The sequence below is a fragment of the Oculina patagonica genome, chromosome 13, assembly GCF_052425735.1.
Source record: "Oculina patagonica isolate OP01 chromosome 13, crgOcupat, whole genome shotgun sequence".
NCBI classification, from domain to species: domain Eukaryota; kingdom Metazoa; phylum Cnidaria; class Anthozoa; order Scleractinia; family Oculinidae; genus Oculina; species Oculina patagonica.
This window is the reverse complement of record NC_135770.1, coordinates 1919021-1937395: the sequence shown is the minus strand read 5'-3', so window position 1 is coordinate 1937395 and position 18375 is coordinate 1919021. Positions and strand designations below refer to the sequence as shown.

Sequence of the window (18375 nt, the reverse complement as noted above, 5' to 3'; positions counted from 1 at the left end):
GATCTGTGGTATAACATCCATACCTCAGATCTGTGGTATAACATCCATACCTCAGATCTGTGGTATAACATCCATACCTCAGATCTGTGGTATAACATCCATACCTCAGATCTGTGGTATAACATCAATAACTCTGTTCTGTGGTATAACATCCATACCTCAGATCTGTGGTATAACATCCATACCTCAGATCTGTGGTATAACATCCATACCTCAGATCTGTTGTATAACATCCATACCTCAGATCTGTGGTATAACATCAATAACTCTGTTCTGTGGTATAACATCCATACCTCAGATCTGTGGTATAACATCCATACCTAAGATCTGTGGTATAACATCCATACCTCAGATCTGTGGTATAACATCCATACCTCAGATCTGTGGTATAACATCAATAACTCTGTTCTGTGGTATAACATCCATACCTCAGATCTGTGGTATAACATCCATACCTCAGATCTGTGGTATAAATCCATACCTCAGATCTCTGGTATAACATCCATACCCTAGATCTGTTGTATAGATCCATACCTCAGATCTCTGGTATAACATCCATACTTCAGATCTATGGTATACCACCCATACCTCAGATCTGTGGTATAACATCCATACCTCAGATCTGTGGTATAACATCCATACCTCAGATCTGAGGTATAACATCCATACCTCAGATCTGTGGTATAACGTCCATACCTCAGATCTCAGATCTGTGGTATAACATCCATAACCCCTGAACGTATATTATCTATTGGGATAGATTTTTAATGAATTCAAATACTTTTATGTCAAACTTGTGAGAGTGTTATCTTCAGGTTTAGACAATTAAGGTTGGAAACAAATTTAATTACATAACATGAAGTTGCATTGTACTGAGCTTAAAAAATTTTCCATTTCAAATTGCTTCCGTCGTGCTCCGGACCCAGTACACATCCTTAATCCTCTAACTTGAATGTCTGACAGAGTGTACCCGGAGGAGTTAAAATGCTCCGCCAAAGGAAAACCAGGTGTGTTCTTTTCAACGCTTCGTAGTAGTTCATCGAATCGTTCGCCAAGAGAAAGTCTGTTTTCCCCAATGTACAGCTTGGGACATTGACGGCACGAGATGCAGTATACAACGTTCCCTGATTTGCAGGTGAAGTGCTCGCGAATGGTGGTTGAGCACTTTGGTCCGCGTGCATGTACACTGGACGTGGTGTACTGGCAGGTGCAGCAGCGTGGGTGTTGATATACGACTGTTCCTGGTTCGTCTGTTCGTTAATGGTCGGAGGGCGGAGGTGTGTACCAGGAGATCTCTGAGGCTGCAATCGCGTCGATCTGCAATTGGTGGTGCTGGAAATATTGCTGCGGTTGTTGGGTCACTCATCAGGCTGTTGAAGTTGTTCAGCAAAATGTGCTTGATGTGCGAACTTAAAGGGTGGTAGGTAAGTACCAGAGGAATTATTTATTCGCTGTACTGAACACGTTTCTCAAGTACTTCCTGGCGTGAAACGGAATACACCCTATTCAGATCGTTGCGCTGTAACTTAAACAGACAAATTAATTTTTATGTTGCGCAGTTGTTCCATTCAGGAATAACTTAACAAAAAAGCCATGCTCCAACACGGACGGCATTTAACCCTGAAGATGACAATACGTGTAAAACGTTAGTTTCTTTTAATGTTTTTATAGTTTTTAGGCTTTTATATGTGACTGGATTTATCAAAACCAAGTTGATGAACTTTTTCACCGTTTTAAGGGGAAATCGCTGCAAACGCGTTTTTTTCTCGCCAGAAGTAGACGATATAAAAACTAAAGTGAATGTCAGTCTTTTTCTTTTTCCTCCTCTTTCTTATCTACCTTTTAGCGCTGTTGTTCATTTTTTTCTCGGCATGTTTTAAGCCATGTCGCAGTGTAACGTACGTGGTCAAAAACACTCAGGTCACTTTTCGTTGACCACGTTTTTATAAATCCAGACATATATAAATGATCATCATCATCATACCATTATTAGCTCAAACTGTGAATTAACCGGTTCCGACATGTAAATGGTAAACAACCTGTGTTTCTTAAGAGCTTAGAAATGTGGACTCATTGGAACAAATAATTTCCTTGCCAGGACTCTCATCCTTGAATAAACCGTATCCCACTCCATGTAAGTTCCCTCGAACAATCGCCGTTCATTCTTGGGGTATCCTCTTCGGGAGTGCATCAGCCGGTGATTATCGAACACGGTCATTTCACCAGGGTAGAGCTTAAACTCAATTGAGAAGCGAGGGTCCCTTGTGAGCTCGGTTAACTTGCCATATGCTCGAATAAAGCTCTCTGTGTCTTGAACCGTTGTTGTGTGCCAAAAGTCTCGACTAGTTTCGTGCAATAAAACATGCTTGAGAGTTCCATCGTGATCCAGCCTGACAACAAAGAAACAGAAACGGTAAACTGAAGTCAAACACATGAAGTCTCCCTCTCTGGTATTGGGTCGGGGGGGGGGGGGTACTTGCCGAGTGGGGGTGTAAGGCGCCTTCCTGAAACCCTTACCCTATTTCAGACCAAATTATGACAATTATGAGATTAATGAAAACGAATTTTTCACAATGACACGAGCATGGAACAAAGAAAAATTCTGAGTTCCCGACGGGAATCGAACCCATGGCCTCCCAGATACCTCCCAGATACCGGTTTACAACACATTTGATGATTTCAACATTGCTGATATCCTAGCAGTATGCAGGACGCGTGTCACATATCAACCTTGTAAATGGCCCAGCTCACAACGAGTCTCTCGTAGCTCTGTTGGTTGGAGCGCCCAACCGGTTCCGGCCATGGGTTCGATTCCCGTCGGGAACTCAGAATTTTTCTTTGTCCCACGCTCGTGTCATTGTTGAAAAATTCATTTTCATTATTTATCACCGAGCTTAAATTTACCGTCTTTATTATTTACAATTATGAGATTTTCTCTACACTATTTCAGATCTCAAGACATCATGGCTGAATTGACTACCTCATTGTAACTTAATTTCGCGAAAATGGAACGGGTATATTTCGCGGGACTTAATTTTCGCGATTTGGCTGAAAATACATAATTAACATAAAAAATACAATAGAAACCGTTTGAAATAAATTTTCGCGGGTCTTTAATTTCGCGATTTTTTAAAAAATAATGGCGAAATTCGCGAAAATTAAGTCCCGTGAAAATAAGTAACAATAAGGTAGAAGGAAATGGCGTTCTGGGGCATATATTGGGACAGGACATGGGTAACATCACAAAAGAAGCTATGTTCTGGCCACTAGATGGGAAAAGTAAACGGGGGGGATCAGAATTACCCGGAGAAGGACCGCCGAAAAAGAGCGATAATCTGCAAGATCGCATAAGCAGGATGCTTTTCATTTAATGAATTGTCATCGAAACACATTTTACAGCTAGAAAATGGTTATGCAGTGTTTTGTCAGCAACCTATGTATATCGTAGGATATCTGTTATGTACGGATGACAGATAACAAGGACTTAACGACCATATATGGGTGCCGCGACAATTTGTTGAATAATAATAGAGGTTGTTTTTAAGAAAATGTATGGGAATTTTGTCGGGATGCAGTGAATCGCTGTAATATGATGATATGGGTGCTTATAGAGCGCATTTACAAAGCTCGTGATCAATGCGCTTCACAATTCGAATCTATGCCGGAGATGAGACCGGATATCAGCATATAAGGCGGTGGAGGTATCCGTACAAAGTGCCTCTGTATTTCCTTAGCCTAAAGTCTGAAAAGCACACATGGTATGATGTTTGATTTAGAGGGAGGGAATGGGGATGTTAAACCCGCCCGTCAATTTTTACCTTCACTAAGCTTACACATGAAACTTACTCTATTGTTCGTTTTTTCGGTCGTGTGATATACTCCCCAGCGGAATCAGTGTCATCGTCGTAGTTTACGACAAAACAGTCGGTGAGTATTCGGAATGCTTCGGGATCTGTTCGGTTTAGTTCGCTCGCCAAATGGAAACCATCAAGCAGTCTGGATTCACCTCCAGTTGTGGCCTGTTGCAGGCAGTGGAAAAATTGGATCTGAAAAAAAAAATGTGGAAAATATTATTTGAATCAGAAGCAAATGAAATATACCCCTAGATCTTTATTTAGAGGACCCACATAAAAACCAGTTAGAGCTGATGTGGCTTTATCTCTAAATATAGCAATTAATTTTATTTTTTTATTTTTATTTAGACCATCCCAATTAAATGTTTCGTTTCCCATCGCCCTGTCCCTTGTGATGGTGGGTGGGACGGTCGAGCAAAAAAAAGAATGGACAAGAAAGCCAGGTTACAAAGTCAACTCGAAAACGTTTTCTTTTTGTTCGTATTTCTTATCGAATGTCTAAACAGCCTTCAAAAAACGAAGTAGATGTTAATTAAAGACAAGGACATCACATCATACCAATTGTTGTTAATAAAACAAGATCGTGTGCTTGTAAGTTAAAGTACTTGCTTCTTTGACACTCTCTCGGTACACTCTTACCTATCTTACGAAAGTCCTTTTTATTCAGCTTCTCTGAAATGACTTGCAGAGGAGCGCCATCTCCTTGTATATTGTCACTTTTATTTAGCATTTCTCCCTCCGTCTCCCGCACCTTCCGCCTCGCAATAACAAAGACCCCAAAGATTATCGCCCCTCGATCCAAATTCTCTTTTTTTTAAAGTTAGTTATTGGCTAATGTCAAGCTTACCCCTGGGACCGTCTGGAAAAAGTGCATATCATTGTGGAAAGACAGGTCATCCGTGGTGTTGTACAACCTCAGATTAGACAGGGGACTGGGTACCACCCACGGATCCCTACAACAACAAAAAGAACAGAAACAGTTTATTTTAGACTGTTCACAGTCCCCTATTTTTCCGTGAAGTCGTAGAGATCGATTGTTCAGTCCGACGGGCCGCCATCTTGGTTTATGAACGCGAGCGAAAACCGGGGAGAGTGCAAAAACCCCGTTAGTAGGGATGCGGGTGTTTATAGCGTTGGGGTGGGGGAGCGTAAAAAATTGGGGAACTTCTTATTTTTTCCGCCCCCGCCCCCTACCCACGAGGTTTTTGCCCTCTCTACAGTTTTCGCTCGCTTTCATGAACCAAGATGGCGGCCTGTCGGACTAAACGGTCGATCTCTACGACTTCACAGAAAAATAGGGGACTGTGAACAGCCTAAGTTTATTTGTAACAAAAAAGAATGCAAAAAGCCACGTGCCACATGTTGCTTGCCTCGTTTCCACGTGAAAGGTGATAGTTTCCATTTTTGGCGAGCGTTTTTAATTTTTTATTACTGTTTTATTATGAGCCCCTAGAAGCAACCCTTAAGGTTGGGTTGGCCAGACCTTCATCTCTCTAACAACTGGCCACGACCCTGCGATTTTTAAATTCTTTGATGAACTTACCCAGCAAAGGAACTCATTGTGTGTCCTACACGTTTAGCAATCTTCATGACATTGTTCGTTTTGCCAGGACCATTTTTGACAACTGTAAATCCATAACACACCAGGTAGTCGAGCATCTTTAAGAGTTCCCAATCACTGGTCAAGACTTGTTCATATTCTACTGTAGGCAGATTGGAAGCCATTTCACTGCCCCACGTGATCAGTCCTTCTTTCGCAAGTCGCTTACTTTCAGTTTCATCACGCTCATCACGCAGCTCTCTGTCACGCAACCACTGGGAATCAAACCTGTCGTGGAAAATTAAAGGTGCACTGTCGTGAGCAGGATTAAAAAAAACAAATGTCAAAAGACAAAATTTTTATCAGATCAACTGAAATCTCAAAATAATGGTCGAGTTTTAATTTGTTAGAAATGACTACATTAGTGTACTGAATTTATTAAACGGGTGTTATCGCATATATCATGAGAAACGCATGCCCGAGGCCGGGCAGACGTTTTCAAATTCAGCGCTTGTGTCTTAAAAAAATTAAGCTTTTTCATCGTTAAAAGGGTGGACTTGCTCCAAGTCGACCTCTCATAAGTCTCTAAACGCGAGCGAAGCGAGCTTAAATGAGGTAGGCTGGCCCAACCAACTAGAAAAAAAATTGAAAAGGACTTTGAGAAAGTCTACTAAAACGGCTATCAGCGCGCTTTGGGAGTCACGTCAGGAGTCACGCGATTCATTCTAACGGTTTCGTGATTTACAGTCACAAGGCATCCGGCTGAAGCAATCGCTAGAACTCTAAAAACTAAACTAAAGAACTAAAAAGCTAGAACTTAAGGGATATACCTCAGCGTATCCCTTTTTGTGAATATTTATTTGGTTTTCGTAAAGCGGCCTTTATGCCGTTATTACCTGCTCATATGGCCGTCTGACCAGTTTATCTCCAACATTTTTCCATCTTGTTTAAGGTTCACAGCTGTTGAGCTATAATCCAGTTTACACGTCACCACTACATCTGAAATTCGTTGTTGAAATTCAGGATGACAACAACTTGGACATAAGCAAATATCTCGCAGATATATCAAAGGATAAAGACTCTTGTTGCCGTCATTCCACTTGACCTCAGCTACGTTATTGACGACGTTTGCCGCCATTATTTTAACATCCGACGCCAAACAACCTTGTTGGAATGAAATAAAGTTGTGCTCTACAGCGCTGCTGCTGAATCTGACACTCTCTGATCTCAGTTTCACTCCACTGTTAGATTTGCGAGGCAGACTTCGATTTGCAATCGTGGAAAGAGGTCGAGCATTCGCCGTGGCATGGTACTGCAGGGTGGGGCTGTGCAACCGCTTAAAGGGCAGAATGCCATAACGATGGAGCTTTTGTAGAATCGACCTCAGCATGGTCACTGTAATAAAGTTTTACAGGCTTGGTTAAAACTCTTTTGTTACAATGAAAGGACATTGCAAATTACACAGGTCCGGGCAGTTGGCACGAACAGCATTTATTGGCGGGTGGTGGAGGTTTTTTTGGTGAATTGTGAAATGGTTATAGAGTCGTGAATCGTGAACCGACTTTTTTCATGAGAATTGCAAAATGATTGTACTTTTCTTTTCTCGTGAAATGTGACAGTAAACCGTGTTTCCTTCTTCCTCCCAAAAAGACATCCAGTAAAGCGTTTGAAAACAAGGCGTCATGTGGTAAATTGCGTGACCAGTGCACGACCGTGACTTCAACTCTCATGGTAATTAGCACCATTTTAACACCTTTTTCCCCTTTCTACGTGGCAAAGGAGAGAGCATTTTAGAGGCATTTCTAAAGGTTAACGCAAGTATTCAAGTGTTGGTAAAACGTGCAGACATTTTTCCGGCTGGTTGAATACAGATCACATGAAAGCGAATTCGTGAATAAATTTGATATTCCAACTAGTTATCCACAAACTAATCAGACTCAAATATTGGATCAGACTGTAGTTCAAAGACTGTTCTTTCCGCAACCGGGAGCCCTGACGAAAGCGAATCGAGGAAATGATCTTTGTCGGCGGAATTTATTACCAGATTCTTCGGTCTTGAAGTTGTATGCCTTGTATAAATAAATATATGCAAGTCTCGGGCATCATTCAAGTCTCGGTCACGGATTTTGAAACAAGGGACTCGGCTTCTCGGCTCGTCTCGGTTTTTACCATTCGCTACCTCTAAATACAGGTTTCACTGTATCGAATGTTCTCCGAATGTCGTCCGTATCGAATGTTGTCATTCGCTAACGGATTTCTAGTTTCTAGCGTTGTGTGACTGGCCAAAAACACGGCTGCGATGGAGAATCGCGGTTTTCCAACATCAAAATATGAATTTCTGCTCCTTTAAATATCCTAAAATGTCCAAAGACTTTACCTTAATCTAAGTCCCAAGAGTTCTCTGAAATCACAGAAATCGAAAATTCGCGCTCACAACTTACCTCAGATGTACGAGCGACTCCGCTCTGCTTCGCCTAGCAATTTTATTTTTAGAATCCTTAGAATTGAATTTATTTTAACTAGTCACGCGTTGAGTCTGCGCACAACGTCCGTTACATCGTCACGACTCATCGCACGTTTAACATTTCTATTGTTCCCAATTTTGTTTCAGACATGTCACGTTCCGCAAAAGATAAATAAACATCGGGAGATAAAGTTCTACGTAGATAATGCAAAGTTTCATAGTAAAATATAAAGTGTTCGCCTAAAATTAAGCGCTCTTTAATTCCGTGTGTGTCCTTTTAGAATAACAACTAAATTATTTACAGAGCCCAGCTACTCAAGTAAGCTTGCGTTCCGACGACATAGCTAATAAGTGAGCTTGTAAAAGGAAATGTCTCACAAAACTGCCCTGGAATTATGCATAAGAAACGAATAAATATTAGAAACGATCGGGACTGACAACAGTCAGCGCGAGAACTTTCCGAAATGTAGCCTACACAGGGACATACCCAGACTTTGGCGTAGGCGAGGCAAGATCTGCAAAGCCCCCAGAAAATTTTGAAATCTAGGATCGACAAGCTCTGAAACACAATTTTCAGCATTTTTCATAAGATGTCCATTCAGAAGAATCAATCTCGTTCAACTGGGGGATTATTTTCCCAACTATATCTTAGACAAATATGGTTCCGGGACATGGTGAACAAGCAGGGGGCGGTGGACGCCATTATAACATCCTATAAAATTCCACTGTTTCGGGGTGTTCCGTGGTGTTCTATGGTGTTCCGGGGGTTCCGTGGTGTTCTGTAGTGTTACGGGATGTTCCGTGGTGTTCCGATTTCCTGGAGAAAACTTGTTGAGGCAAACGAAAAGCACACACTTCTGGCGAATGTATTTGACTTGCAAGCAGGTAAAAAATATTTTATCTTCCTCCTTCCTGTTCACAACACGTCAACCTTGACAGCATTAAATCGGGGGAGGTGGGTTGAAAAAGAATAGCAGTACTAAACAAATTATAGTGAGAATTTGGACAAGTTTCTCTACAGTTTTGTCCAACATTGTGACAAACGGAGCGCTTTCATACTAGCGGCCACCTGGTTGCTGTTCCCAGACAAAAGGAAATTTCTGCATAAAAGAAGAACTGATTTCCCAAGGGTGAAAAACTGCCCCAATAAGGCCGCCTTGACCTCAGGTGAAAATGCTCTATTATAAAATGTCAGAATTACCAAATAGAAGATGGTTTTTCATGTTTTATAAGAAAACAATGTACGCTTTAGGTCTAGAAAAGCTTGTGCGACGTGTTAACGAATGAACGAAGTAATTTCATTCACATTTCCAATTCAAAGTCCTTCCTCTGACTATAAAAAGATTCTGAAAGTTCAACAAACCTAATTGAAATATTTACGCAATCAAGTTATTTCATAAAAGCAGTAGACCACTCACATTATTACTAGTTATTATAATAAACCAATTTCCGTAAAACTGTGGAAAGCGGTCTGAATCCGCGCCTGAGCTTCCCTTGCCAGCCTATTAGTAAATTACCATCCAGCTTAGCCTCGTCCCTAGTCGTCCCCGGCGAATCTGGATGTGACGTCACCCACCAAGCCATTCTCGTCCCCATAGCTCTTTCGTTTCTCTTTGCCGGCTTGGCAAGAGAAAACGAAGGGCTCTGGGGACATAGGATTTGTGAATTAATTCGAATTTTTTTGATTGGCTGTTTGGAACAAAGAATTCCTAAACGGAAGACGAAAACGTAACGACTTGTTCCTTTGAAACCACTGGACTGCATACATGAAGACCGGAAGTCCTAGAATCTAGGACCGGAAATCGGGTCGCCCACTTCCTCTCGGAACAAGTTAATTCATTGGTTCTTAAAACAATAGATAACAGCTGACAACAATATCCCTAGCCCTGAATAACAATAGAGGTAGTTAAAAGGGGTTAAAAAAATTTTCAAACTCGGAGCGCAAATAAATTTATAAGCTTGAAATATTTCGTCTGATATCATCCAGACTTCATCAGTCAATGAGGTGGTGTTTTTTTAAGATGAATGTTAAGAAGACATTTCAATGCCTCGGGGGAGGCATTGCAAAAGTGTTAGCCACCGAAATCAACACCTTTAAACGCCGGGTAAAAGAGGCCATTGAGATAAAACTCAGAAAACCTTTGTTAAATAGAGACAATGGTTTTGAATTAGCTCCAATTTATGACAGAATTTTAACTCCCCCGCGCCGAGGCTTCGAAATGTCTTCTTAACATTCATCTTAAAAAACACCACCTCATTGACTGATGAAGTCTGGATGATATCAGACGAAATATTTCAAGCTTTTAAAGTGTATATGACATGAAAAATATTTGCTGCTTATTTGAAAGGCCTTTCAAAATACAGAAGAATGGCGTTTTTCTTTTCGAAATATCTTTTTTCGTTTCAGAGATATTGACGTTTTTGTATTATGCAAATTAGATCAGTGATGACGTCACAAGATTTGACTCTAAAAATGGTAAAATACTGAATAAACAATATCTCTAAAACTATTGAAGCGGTGTTCTTGAAACTTGGCACCACAAATGCGCATCACAAAAGGAACAAAATGACACCCTTAGAAATTGTTGCCATAGCAACTCTTTCAGCTCCAGTCTCTCTCTGTCAAAAAGACAAATATCCTCATATCTGACCTCTAAAGTGAGACAAAGGGTCCTGCTTAGAACAGACATAGTTCCCATATTGCCTTAATTCCCACCATTGGTTTGGCTGCGCTAGATGGTTCTTGGTTTAAGACAAAAACTGGGAATTTCAGTTTTTATTGAGACAGCACCAGCGGCAAAACTGTTGTCATGGCAACAGCCCTAAGAGTAACATTTTGTTTCTTTTGTGATGCACATTTGTGGTGCCAAGTTCCAAGAACACTGCTTTAATAGTTTTAGAGATATTGTTTATTCAGTATTTTACCATTTTTAGAGTCAAATCTTGTGACGTCATCACTGATCTAATTTGCATAATACAAAAACGTCAATATCTCTGAAACGAAAAAAGATATTTCGAAAAGAAAAACGCCATTCTTCTGTATTTCGAAAGGCCTTTCAAATTAGCAGAAAATATTTTTCATGTCATATACACTTTAAATTTTATTTGCGCTCCGAGTTTAAAAATTTTTTTAACCCCTTTTAACTTTGTATCCGGAGCAGGAAACCAATATTTTCAATTGTTATAGAGGTAGTGTTTACAGCGGCATTCTCGTCCCCATAGCCCTTTCGTTTCTCTTAGCTGGCTTGGCACGAGAAAACGGAGGGCTCTGGGGACATAGGATTTTTGAATTAATTCGAATTTTTTTGATTGGCTGTTTGGAACAAAGAATTCCTAACCGGAAGTCGAAAACCAAACGACTCTCTCATACAGTCTTTTGAAACGTCATGACAGCATACATGAAGACCGGAAGTCCTAGAATCTAGGACTGGAAATTCTGTGTCCCCAGAGCCCTTAGTTTCCTCGTGCCAAGGCCCAGCCGACTAAGGGAAATGAAAGGGCTATGGGGACGAGAATGCCACCAAGCTTCTCGGGATCGAGTTCGCTATCGCACTCGGTCCCAAGCCTCCTCCTCTAACCTGCATAGCGCGGATTAGCCTGGGGACGAGGCTGCATCCAGCTGTAAACAGTAAGAATATTCTGGTGTAATTTCTCAATTAATTAATAAACTGACCTGGCGAATTTTGCGCCGTTTTAGACCGTTTTAAAAACACTTAACTCGATTTTGATGTAAAATTCGTTCATCGTCAATATTGCTAGAGAAAAGAAATCATAACCTGAGAATACCTGGCGTTATAAGGGGCGGACTATCATCCAAAAATTAACATTTCTTTATTATTTTATTTGTTGTCAAAAACACCCGGCCTCTCTTCATTATGCATTTGAAAACTTACCGTCTTTTTCGTGTGTATCTTAAAAATGAATGTCAGCCAAATTAACGGAAATTGAAAAACCAAATCGGCTTCACGATTATAAAATTTACGCGACAAAATTCTCAAAAGTCTGCAAAATTCTCTGTATTTAAGGAGCACACCAAAATCAGCTCTACTGACAGTTTTCTAAAAAAGTTGATGTACCCAAGTGACCCAAACATACAATTCTTTTATCAAGCCGAAAATTTGTTATGAAATCAGGGTAGATTCGCTAATTACATGAAATTTCCATGACATCAATTTTCGTGTTCAAGTGTCTCTTTTAACTTTCAATACTCTTTTGAAATATGACCAGCATTATGATGAAATATTTTATTGCGAAAATGTAACACAGAACTGCATGTTTCGCATAATGTAGTTTTAATAGCTTTAACCAAGACAAACAAAGCTTAAGTCATACAACAACTTAAAAGTTGAAATCAGTTTACGAAACAGTCTTAAATAAATATATAAAGTTCTTAACAACGTATGTGAACAATATGAGTTATCGATCACGCTGTTGTGGCCTCATCCATTGTCCAAGCAACTCGCCTCGATGTTTCCATTTGATGTGGATCTTGTGCCATCGGGTTGACTCTGCCGCTGCGCCTGTTGATCTTGATCGGAAAACATGCCGCAAACATGCGGTCAGCGGTCGAACAAGATGGACGTGTCTTTCGACGGCCATCAAATTTTCTAAGTTTTTGAACTTTTTGTGTAGTGTCTTTTCGTTTTTCGTCGTTGTTGTTGTTCCACAATGGGTGTACATGTTACACACGATGAGTTGGAGAAAATAATTAGACTAAAACTAGAGCCAATTGAGAATTCTTTGAACTTCAAAGACGACGAACACCGCAAGTTGTTGGAGCGAGTGGCCAACCTCGAGAAGACCGTGAAAACTCTTGAACTGGAGAACAATGCTCTTAAAGCTCAACTTAATACTACTATCAGCAAAGTTAAGGAAAATGTAGCTCTCCTGGATGAACAAGAGCAATACATGCGCCGAGAATGCGTTGAAATCAAAGGAATACCGACCAGCCGTGACGAAAACACAAATGAGGTTGTGAAACAAGTGGCCGGCCTTCTCGATATAGAGCTAGGCGAAGATGACATCTCGATCAGCCACAGGCTTCCTCCAATTCCTCCTTGGACAGACGAAGACGGTACTCACTGTGCATTCTCCACCTTCGAGTATTATAGCGAAGTTTGTAAAGAGGGATGTCAAGGAGAAATTTTACAGAGCAAGGTACAAACTCAAAAACAAATCATCCAGGGATCTTGCTGGTACATCGATATCGTCGGCGGAGTTTGGAATTCCATTGATGACTCACTTAAATCTAAGAGTCGTGTTTGTTTCAAAAATCTCTTAAAAGAATTGATTATCTCCAACTACTAACTGGTTACATTGATGGACTTTATTTTTCTTTTCTGTGTGTACATACACTTTTCTTTTTTTTTGTTCCCTGTGTGTGTGTGTGTGTGTGTGTGAATGGTAATCGTGTCCCGTTTTTTTTATACTGTGTAACCTTAATTGCAATATTTTTTTCCGCTTGGCCTAGCCACTTAGCTCGATTAGCCTTAGCTATTTCTAAGTGGCTGTGCTCTTTTTTTTATTGTAAATTTTTCCTCTTGCTTGTATTTATTTATTGTAACTTTTCTGGGCACAAATAAAAAGATTGTTGTTGTTGTTGTTGTTGTTGTTGTTACTCCGTATTTTCTTAAATAACTTTCGAACGTTGCGCCGAAATTTCGAGAATTTGTAAAAATAGATGAAGGGATTGATGCACGAGTTGACACATGAAGCAGTGAGGCACCACGATACCGCCTTGAAAATGGCTTCATCGGTTTTCAGGGTGACTGCAAACGCTGGAAACAGGATCATTGGCAACCAACATACAAGTGTTGTTATCAACACCAGACCAGCCCCTCTTGTGGCTCTATCTATCAGGTGGTGTCGATTTGGAAACTGCATCGTCGCTGGCATGGACTGCTCAATGATGCGACGAGTTTGCTTTCTGGCCTCCTTGTAAATGACGCCATAGAGGATAGGAACAATCACGATTATTATGGTGATGTACAAGTGAGCAATAACTTTTACGCCAAAATTGTTACTTAAGTTTAATATCCCTGTTGCAAGTGCTACCACCCATGAAATTGAGATCAGCAGTGCAACGTTTGTCTCATTCATCCAGGTGATGTACTTAAATGGCAAATATATGGCCACAAACCGATCAAAGCTCACTGCCAATAATCCATTCAACGAGGCGGTCATTAAACTAAAACCAAAGAACCACATGCTTACCAAGTAAGACTGGGTTTGGTCGGGGCCGTTGAAACGAATAACCAGCAACGGTTGGTAAACTGCACAGAGAAGGAAATCAGCCACAGATAAACTAACCAGGAACAAACTGGTCCCTTCTATATCTCGAACAGAGATAAACATCAGGGACGAAACAATCACCAAGAAATTAGCACAACTACCAATAACCAACGACAAGCAGTTGAAGACAGTGAAGAAAACAGCCTCCCAAACAGCCATGGCGTGGTTGGTTCTTGCGTGAAGTTAACGCGAACTTTTGCTCTTGCTGTTGCTCAAAATGGGTTTAAAAATCATTATTTTTCTTCTTATTTTGATATATTCTATTATCACAAAAAGGACGTTGTCCATTTATAGCGATTATCTCAAGGTTTATCAAACACACTTTGTCAGGACACCTTCTTTTTTAAACAAATTTGAGGGAAAGCAAAAATAGGAAAACAAGAGGAAGAAGCAAAAATAATGTTGTTTAGTGTAACAAAGATTAATCTTCCCAGACAATAAATGCCCCCACAATCCAGCTTAACTAATGACGTGTTCTTGAAATCGTATTTGAAAGGAGTTTACTCTTGCACGAAACCATGGGCTCCTGATAAATTTCTTGGCAAATAATATTTCATGCAATCAACTGAAAACGTGTATTCATCAATGTATATTTTTTTATTCGAAAGCTACCGCTATTAATTACACGGCGATTCAAATTTGTCGTGAAGTAAAAAATCAATTCTCATCTACCAGCTATTTTATCACATTCATGCCAATAAGAATAATAATAATAATCAATAAACTTATATTGCGCAAGTATCAATTAAAGATTTTATCACCTGCACATTACAATATTTGTAAAAATTAAAACCACTTAAAAGTCCCTTAAAATAAAAAGTAAAAATTAGCTAAAAACGCCTTCTGAAACAATTCCATAATTTTGGAGCAGCCATATAAAAAGATCGGTCACCCAGCGTAGTAAAAGACTTAATTGCATGTTGGAAAGTTGCATGCCAATCTATGAATATAAAAGTGTTAAGTGATTGCTTGCATTCCAAATATGTCGCTCAAATTAAACAGCAACACGATCACCATTCTTGAAACGTTAAGCGTTAAGTTGCTTATGCTTTAGCGTCAACCCAAGAGGGCAGTCAAGGTTCGTCCCGGGCAGGGGGGGGGGGGAGTGGTACTATTTGTAGTGGACTATACGTGGAGGCCACGCGCGAAAGGGGTCCGGGCTTTCTCAGGCTGTAGATATAAAAATGGTAGGGATTTCACGAGTTGGAGTATACAAAAGGGTGGAAAAACTTTTATTTAGGTACTAAAAAAGGACGGCTTTCAAAAAATATCCCCGGGGGGGTACTCCCTATAATGGTCTATATGGGGAGGCTCCGCCCGAAAGGGGTACCTTTTTCAGGCTTAAGGTATATGAAAGGGTAGGGATTTTACAAGTTTTGGTATACGAAAGGGTATGGAAAACTGTCATTAGGGTATTTAAAAGGGCCTTTAATTAAAATATTTCGAACAGACGCAATTTACGGCTGTATTATTTTTAAACAATTATTGGATGAGGTTTTTGTGATATCCGGAATAATCAAGGTCGAGGTGAGTGTTATCAGCCGAAGCCGAAGGCTGAGGCTGATAACACTTACCGAGATCTTGATTATTCCAGATATCACAAAAACCGAATCTAATAATTGTTTTATTATACATTGTTTTTCTGGTAAAGAAAATAATGACAATCGATTTCAACCTGTTTCAAAACTTGTGCTAATTCCGGCTTGTCGCCCTGCTTTTAAAATTCTGAATGCTTTTTCCTCAATGCATTTCGTGAAATAGTTCCTTTCCAATTTTTGTTAGTCGTTTTGTGTTTTCTGAGACTTAATTGTCCAGCAATTTTTCCAACTTAGTCCAAATTATTTCTCGGTTGAAGAAGCAAATCGACGAACTATGAATTTCTTCGCCGCCAGATGCCTGACACATTGGTCTTGGAAATCATGCATTGCGCGCGCAACCTACAGATTAGTGAATAATCTGCTAGCAGATTATTCACTAATCTGTAGGTTGCGCGGATTCCCAGAATTAGCTGTAGGCTCTTAGCCAATGAGAAGACAGCTAGTGACTACAATGTATAATAAAATGTATTAAGCGCTACGTGAAAATGACAAAAAAATGTCCTGTTCTAAGTCTATCCCATGTCTTTTAGGTATATGAAAGGGGTACCTTTTTCAGTAAAAAATGGTATATAAAAGGGTAAGGGGTCAGAGCTCGGGGCGGAGCCTCCCCGTATAAAACTTTTTTGAGTGCCCCCCCCCCCCCCGCGGGAAAATATCGAACAGACTCAACGAACAGTCGATTTATTTAAGTATTTTAATGGGTTATTCAAGTGAAAAATAGGAAAGGGAAGCAGTATCCGTTCTGTTGGTATATGAAAGGAGTAACATTTTTCTATCGACGGTAAACGAAATGGTAACCGTTTCTGTCGAAAATTGTATATGGAAGGGTAAGGGTTTAAACCTCGGGGCGGATATGCTCCGTATAACATTTTTTCCACTCCCCCCCCTGGGATTGCGCATAAGATCAAAAGGACATAAATTCGGCAGGTGTTGGAGGTATATCCTGGTGTTGCAGAAACTATTGTTTGTTGGCTATTTTGCCGTGGTTTGGGTATTGTGCTATTGTCTTTTGAAGCATTTGGTGATCGCACGAACTGCCAAAAAAAAACTATACGTGTTGGTCGGTTTAAAAACAGTGAATCTAAAAGTGTTAACGAACAGAAATGAGTTATTTCATTGTTATTCCCGCGCGCACGAAAAATTTGACGCGTACTGTTATTGATACTAAAGTCGTGTGAATTCGTTATTTACAAAACGACAAGACGTTTTCCATGTTCTATAAGAACATGATTATATAAGCTGCTAGTGGGGTGAATGTATTCGATCAGCTGCTTTTCTAGACCTCAAAAGTGCATTACTTTCCTAGAGGACATAGAAAAACCAACCCGCATAATTAAATTTTTATAAAGATTTGATCTAATGAATCCACACTCAGAATATATTCATTAGATCAAAACTATACTCAGATTTTAGGCTATATGATCCGCACCTTTCTTTGGGAAAGGTTGAGAAAGGATTCTCTAAAAGGACAATTGCCGAGCTGCGGAAATGTTCTGCCATTTAAGGTCGCGGGGGACACCTTAGGCTCATCATTTTGCATTTATTTAAAGCGTATGCACGAAGTACAACGACTGACATCGACAACTTTACGAGATATTTATGACTGGGCAAAAAATATGGGCGCGTGCGCGTAATTTGTAAAAAAATCCCTGTTTCTTTGATATTTTAACCAATTTAAAAAAACACTTAGCGATATACGTTTATATAGATTGTAGGAAGTCTTTGAGCTTATTTTCATTTAAATTTGAATATTTCTGCAACTCAGAGTAATCACAAAAATATTCGGCATAAACAATCGTGTCCTTTTTAAAAACGCATTGTTCTCACCATAAAATCGTGGAATATAATTACCATAATTACATCTCTCCTTGGCAAAATGATCGTATTTAGGTCGGGACACCTTCAAAAATCTCAAAGTTTGGACTTTTCCGACAATTTTGTGGCAGAGAATACAGCACGGATACAGAACTTCATGACTGCCACTGCAGAAAGGTAAACTTTGAAAACTGTAGTGTGTCATAACAGAAGCGGAATTTTAAAAAAGCGCTTTAAGAAAGAGGTAGAAGACATTAAATTCAAATTTGCGCACTTAAACCGCCATAACTTGCTGGCAACCTTTAAATTAAAAAATCCGCTTCTGTTATGACACTCTAGAGGTATTGACTGATTAGTTTTTGACAAGATCACAGTGTGCTGTCTCCTACTCGTTCCGCAACTGAACTCTGCCACAAAATCATGTTTTTCCCAATTTGGCACTAACGAGGCTGTAACATCGCCGTTGAATGCAATCTACCAAATAAAAGATGACATTCACAATCTTTAATCATTTCTTAATGTCTCTGTAAAATTTGAGCTTAATCGCACCCATAACAGCTGCGAAATAAGAGTTTTAAAAGATGCAGGACAAGCAAAATTTCGCTTCATGAATTTATTCATGCTGTAGGTATCCCCCGCGACCTTCAAACAATTCACCAGTTAAGAAACGAGAAAAGGTCTGGGGCGAATCTAACCTCGCAGTCGCTTGTGGGAATATTGCTTGGGACGAAACAAAAGATGAGAAGCATGTCCCCAGTAACGAGAAATTGAAAACAATAATAGACTTTTTTCATCAGATAATCTATTTGACTC

The 18375-nt window shown here is 39.9% G+C and overlaps 2 protein-coding genes across 2 annotated transcripts; both read right to left on the bottom strand.

The window, feature by feature from the left end:
* Window positions 1-808: 808 nt before the first annotated feature.
* Window positions 809-7880, bottom strand: LOC144634867 (gamma-butyrobetaine dioxygenase-like). The gene is made up of 6 exons (XM_078493911.1): window positions 7836-7880; window positions 6291-6789; window positions 5398-5682; window positions 4702-4807; window positions 3847-4046; window positions 809-2390 (listed from the first exon to the last, which is right to left on the bottom strand). Exons 2-6 carry the CDS (start codon window positions 6782-6784, stop codon window positions 2057-2059), a joined length of 1419 nt encoding a protein of 472 aa, XP_078350037.1. The 5' UTR covers window positions 6785-6789; window positions 7836-7880; the 3' UTR covers window positions 809-2056.
* A 5528-nt stretch (window positions 7881-13408) lies between these two features.
* Window positions 13409-14084, bottom strand: LOC144636866 (adenosine receptor A2a-like). The gene has a single exon (XM_078496072.1). The coding sequence runs from the start codon at window positions 14063-14065 to the stop codon at window positions 13409-13411; it is 657 nt and encodes a 218-aa protein (XP_078352198.1). The 5' UTR covers window positions 14066-14084.
* Between the last annotated feature and the right edge of the window lie 4291 nt (window positions 14085-18375).

Excerpts from the sequence above, each read along its gene's own strand:
- LOC144636866 (XM_078496072.1), bottom strand. The coding sequence starts at position 14,065 with ATGTGGTTCTTTGGTTTTAGTTTAATGACCGCCTCGTTGAATGGATTA.
- LOC144634867 (XM_078493911.1), bottom strand. The coding sequence starts at position 6,784 with ATGCTGAGGTCGATTCTACAAAAGCTCCATCGTTATGGCATTCTGCCC. Across the intron at positions 5,683-6,290 it reads TCAGACGGCCATATGAGCAG|GTTTGATTCCCAGTGGTTGC; the intron begins GTAATAACGGCA and ends TTTCCACGACAG. Across the intron at positions 4,047-4,701 it reads TTTTCCAGACGGTCCCAGGG|ATCCAATTTTTCCACTGCCT; the intron begins GTAAGCTTGACA and ends TTTTTTTTTCAG.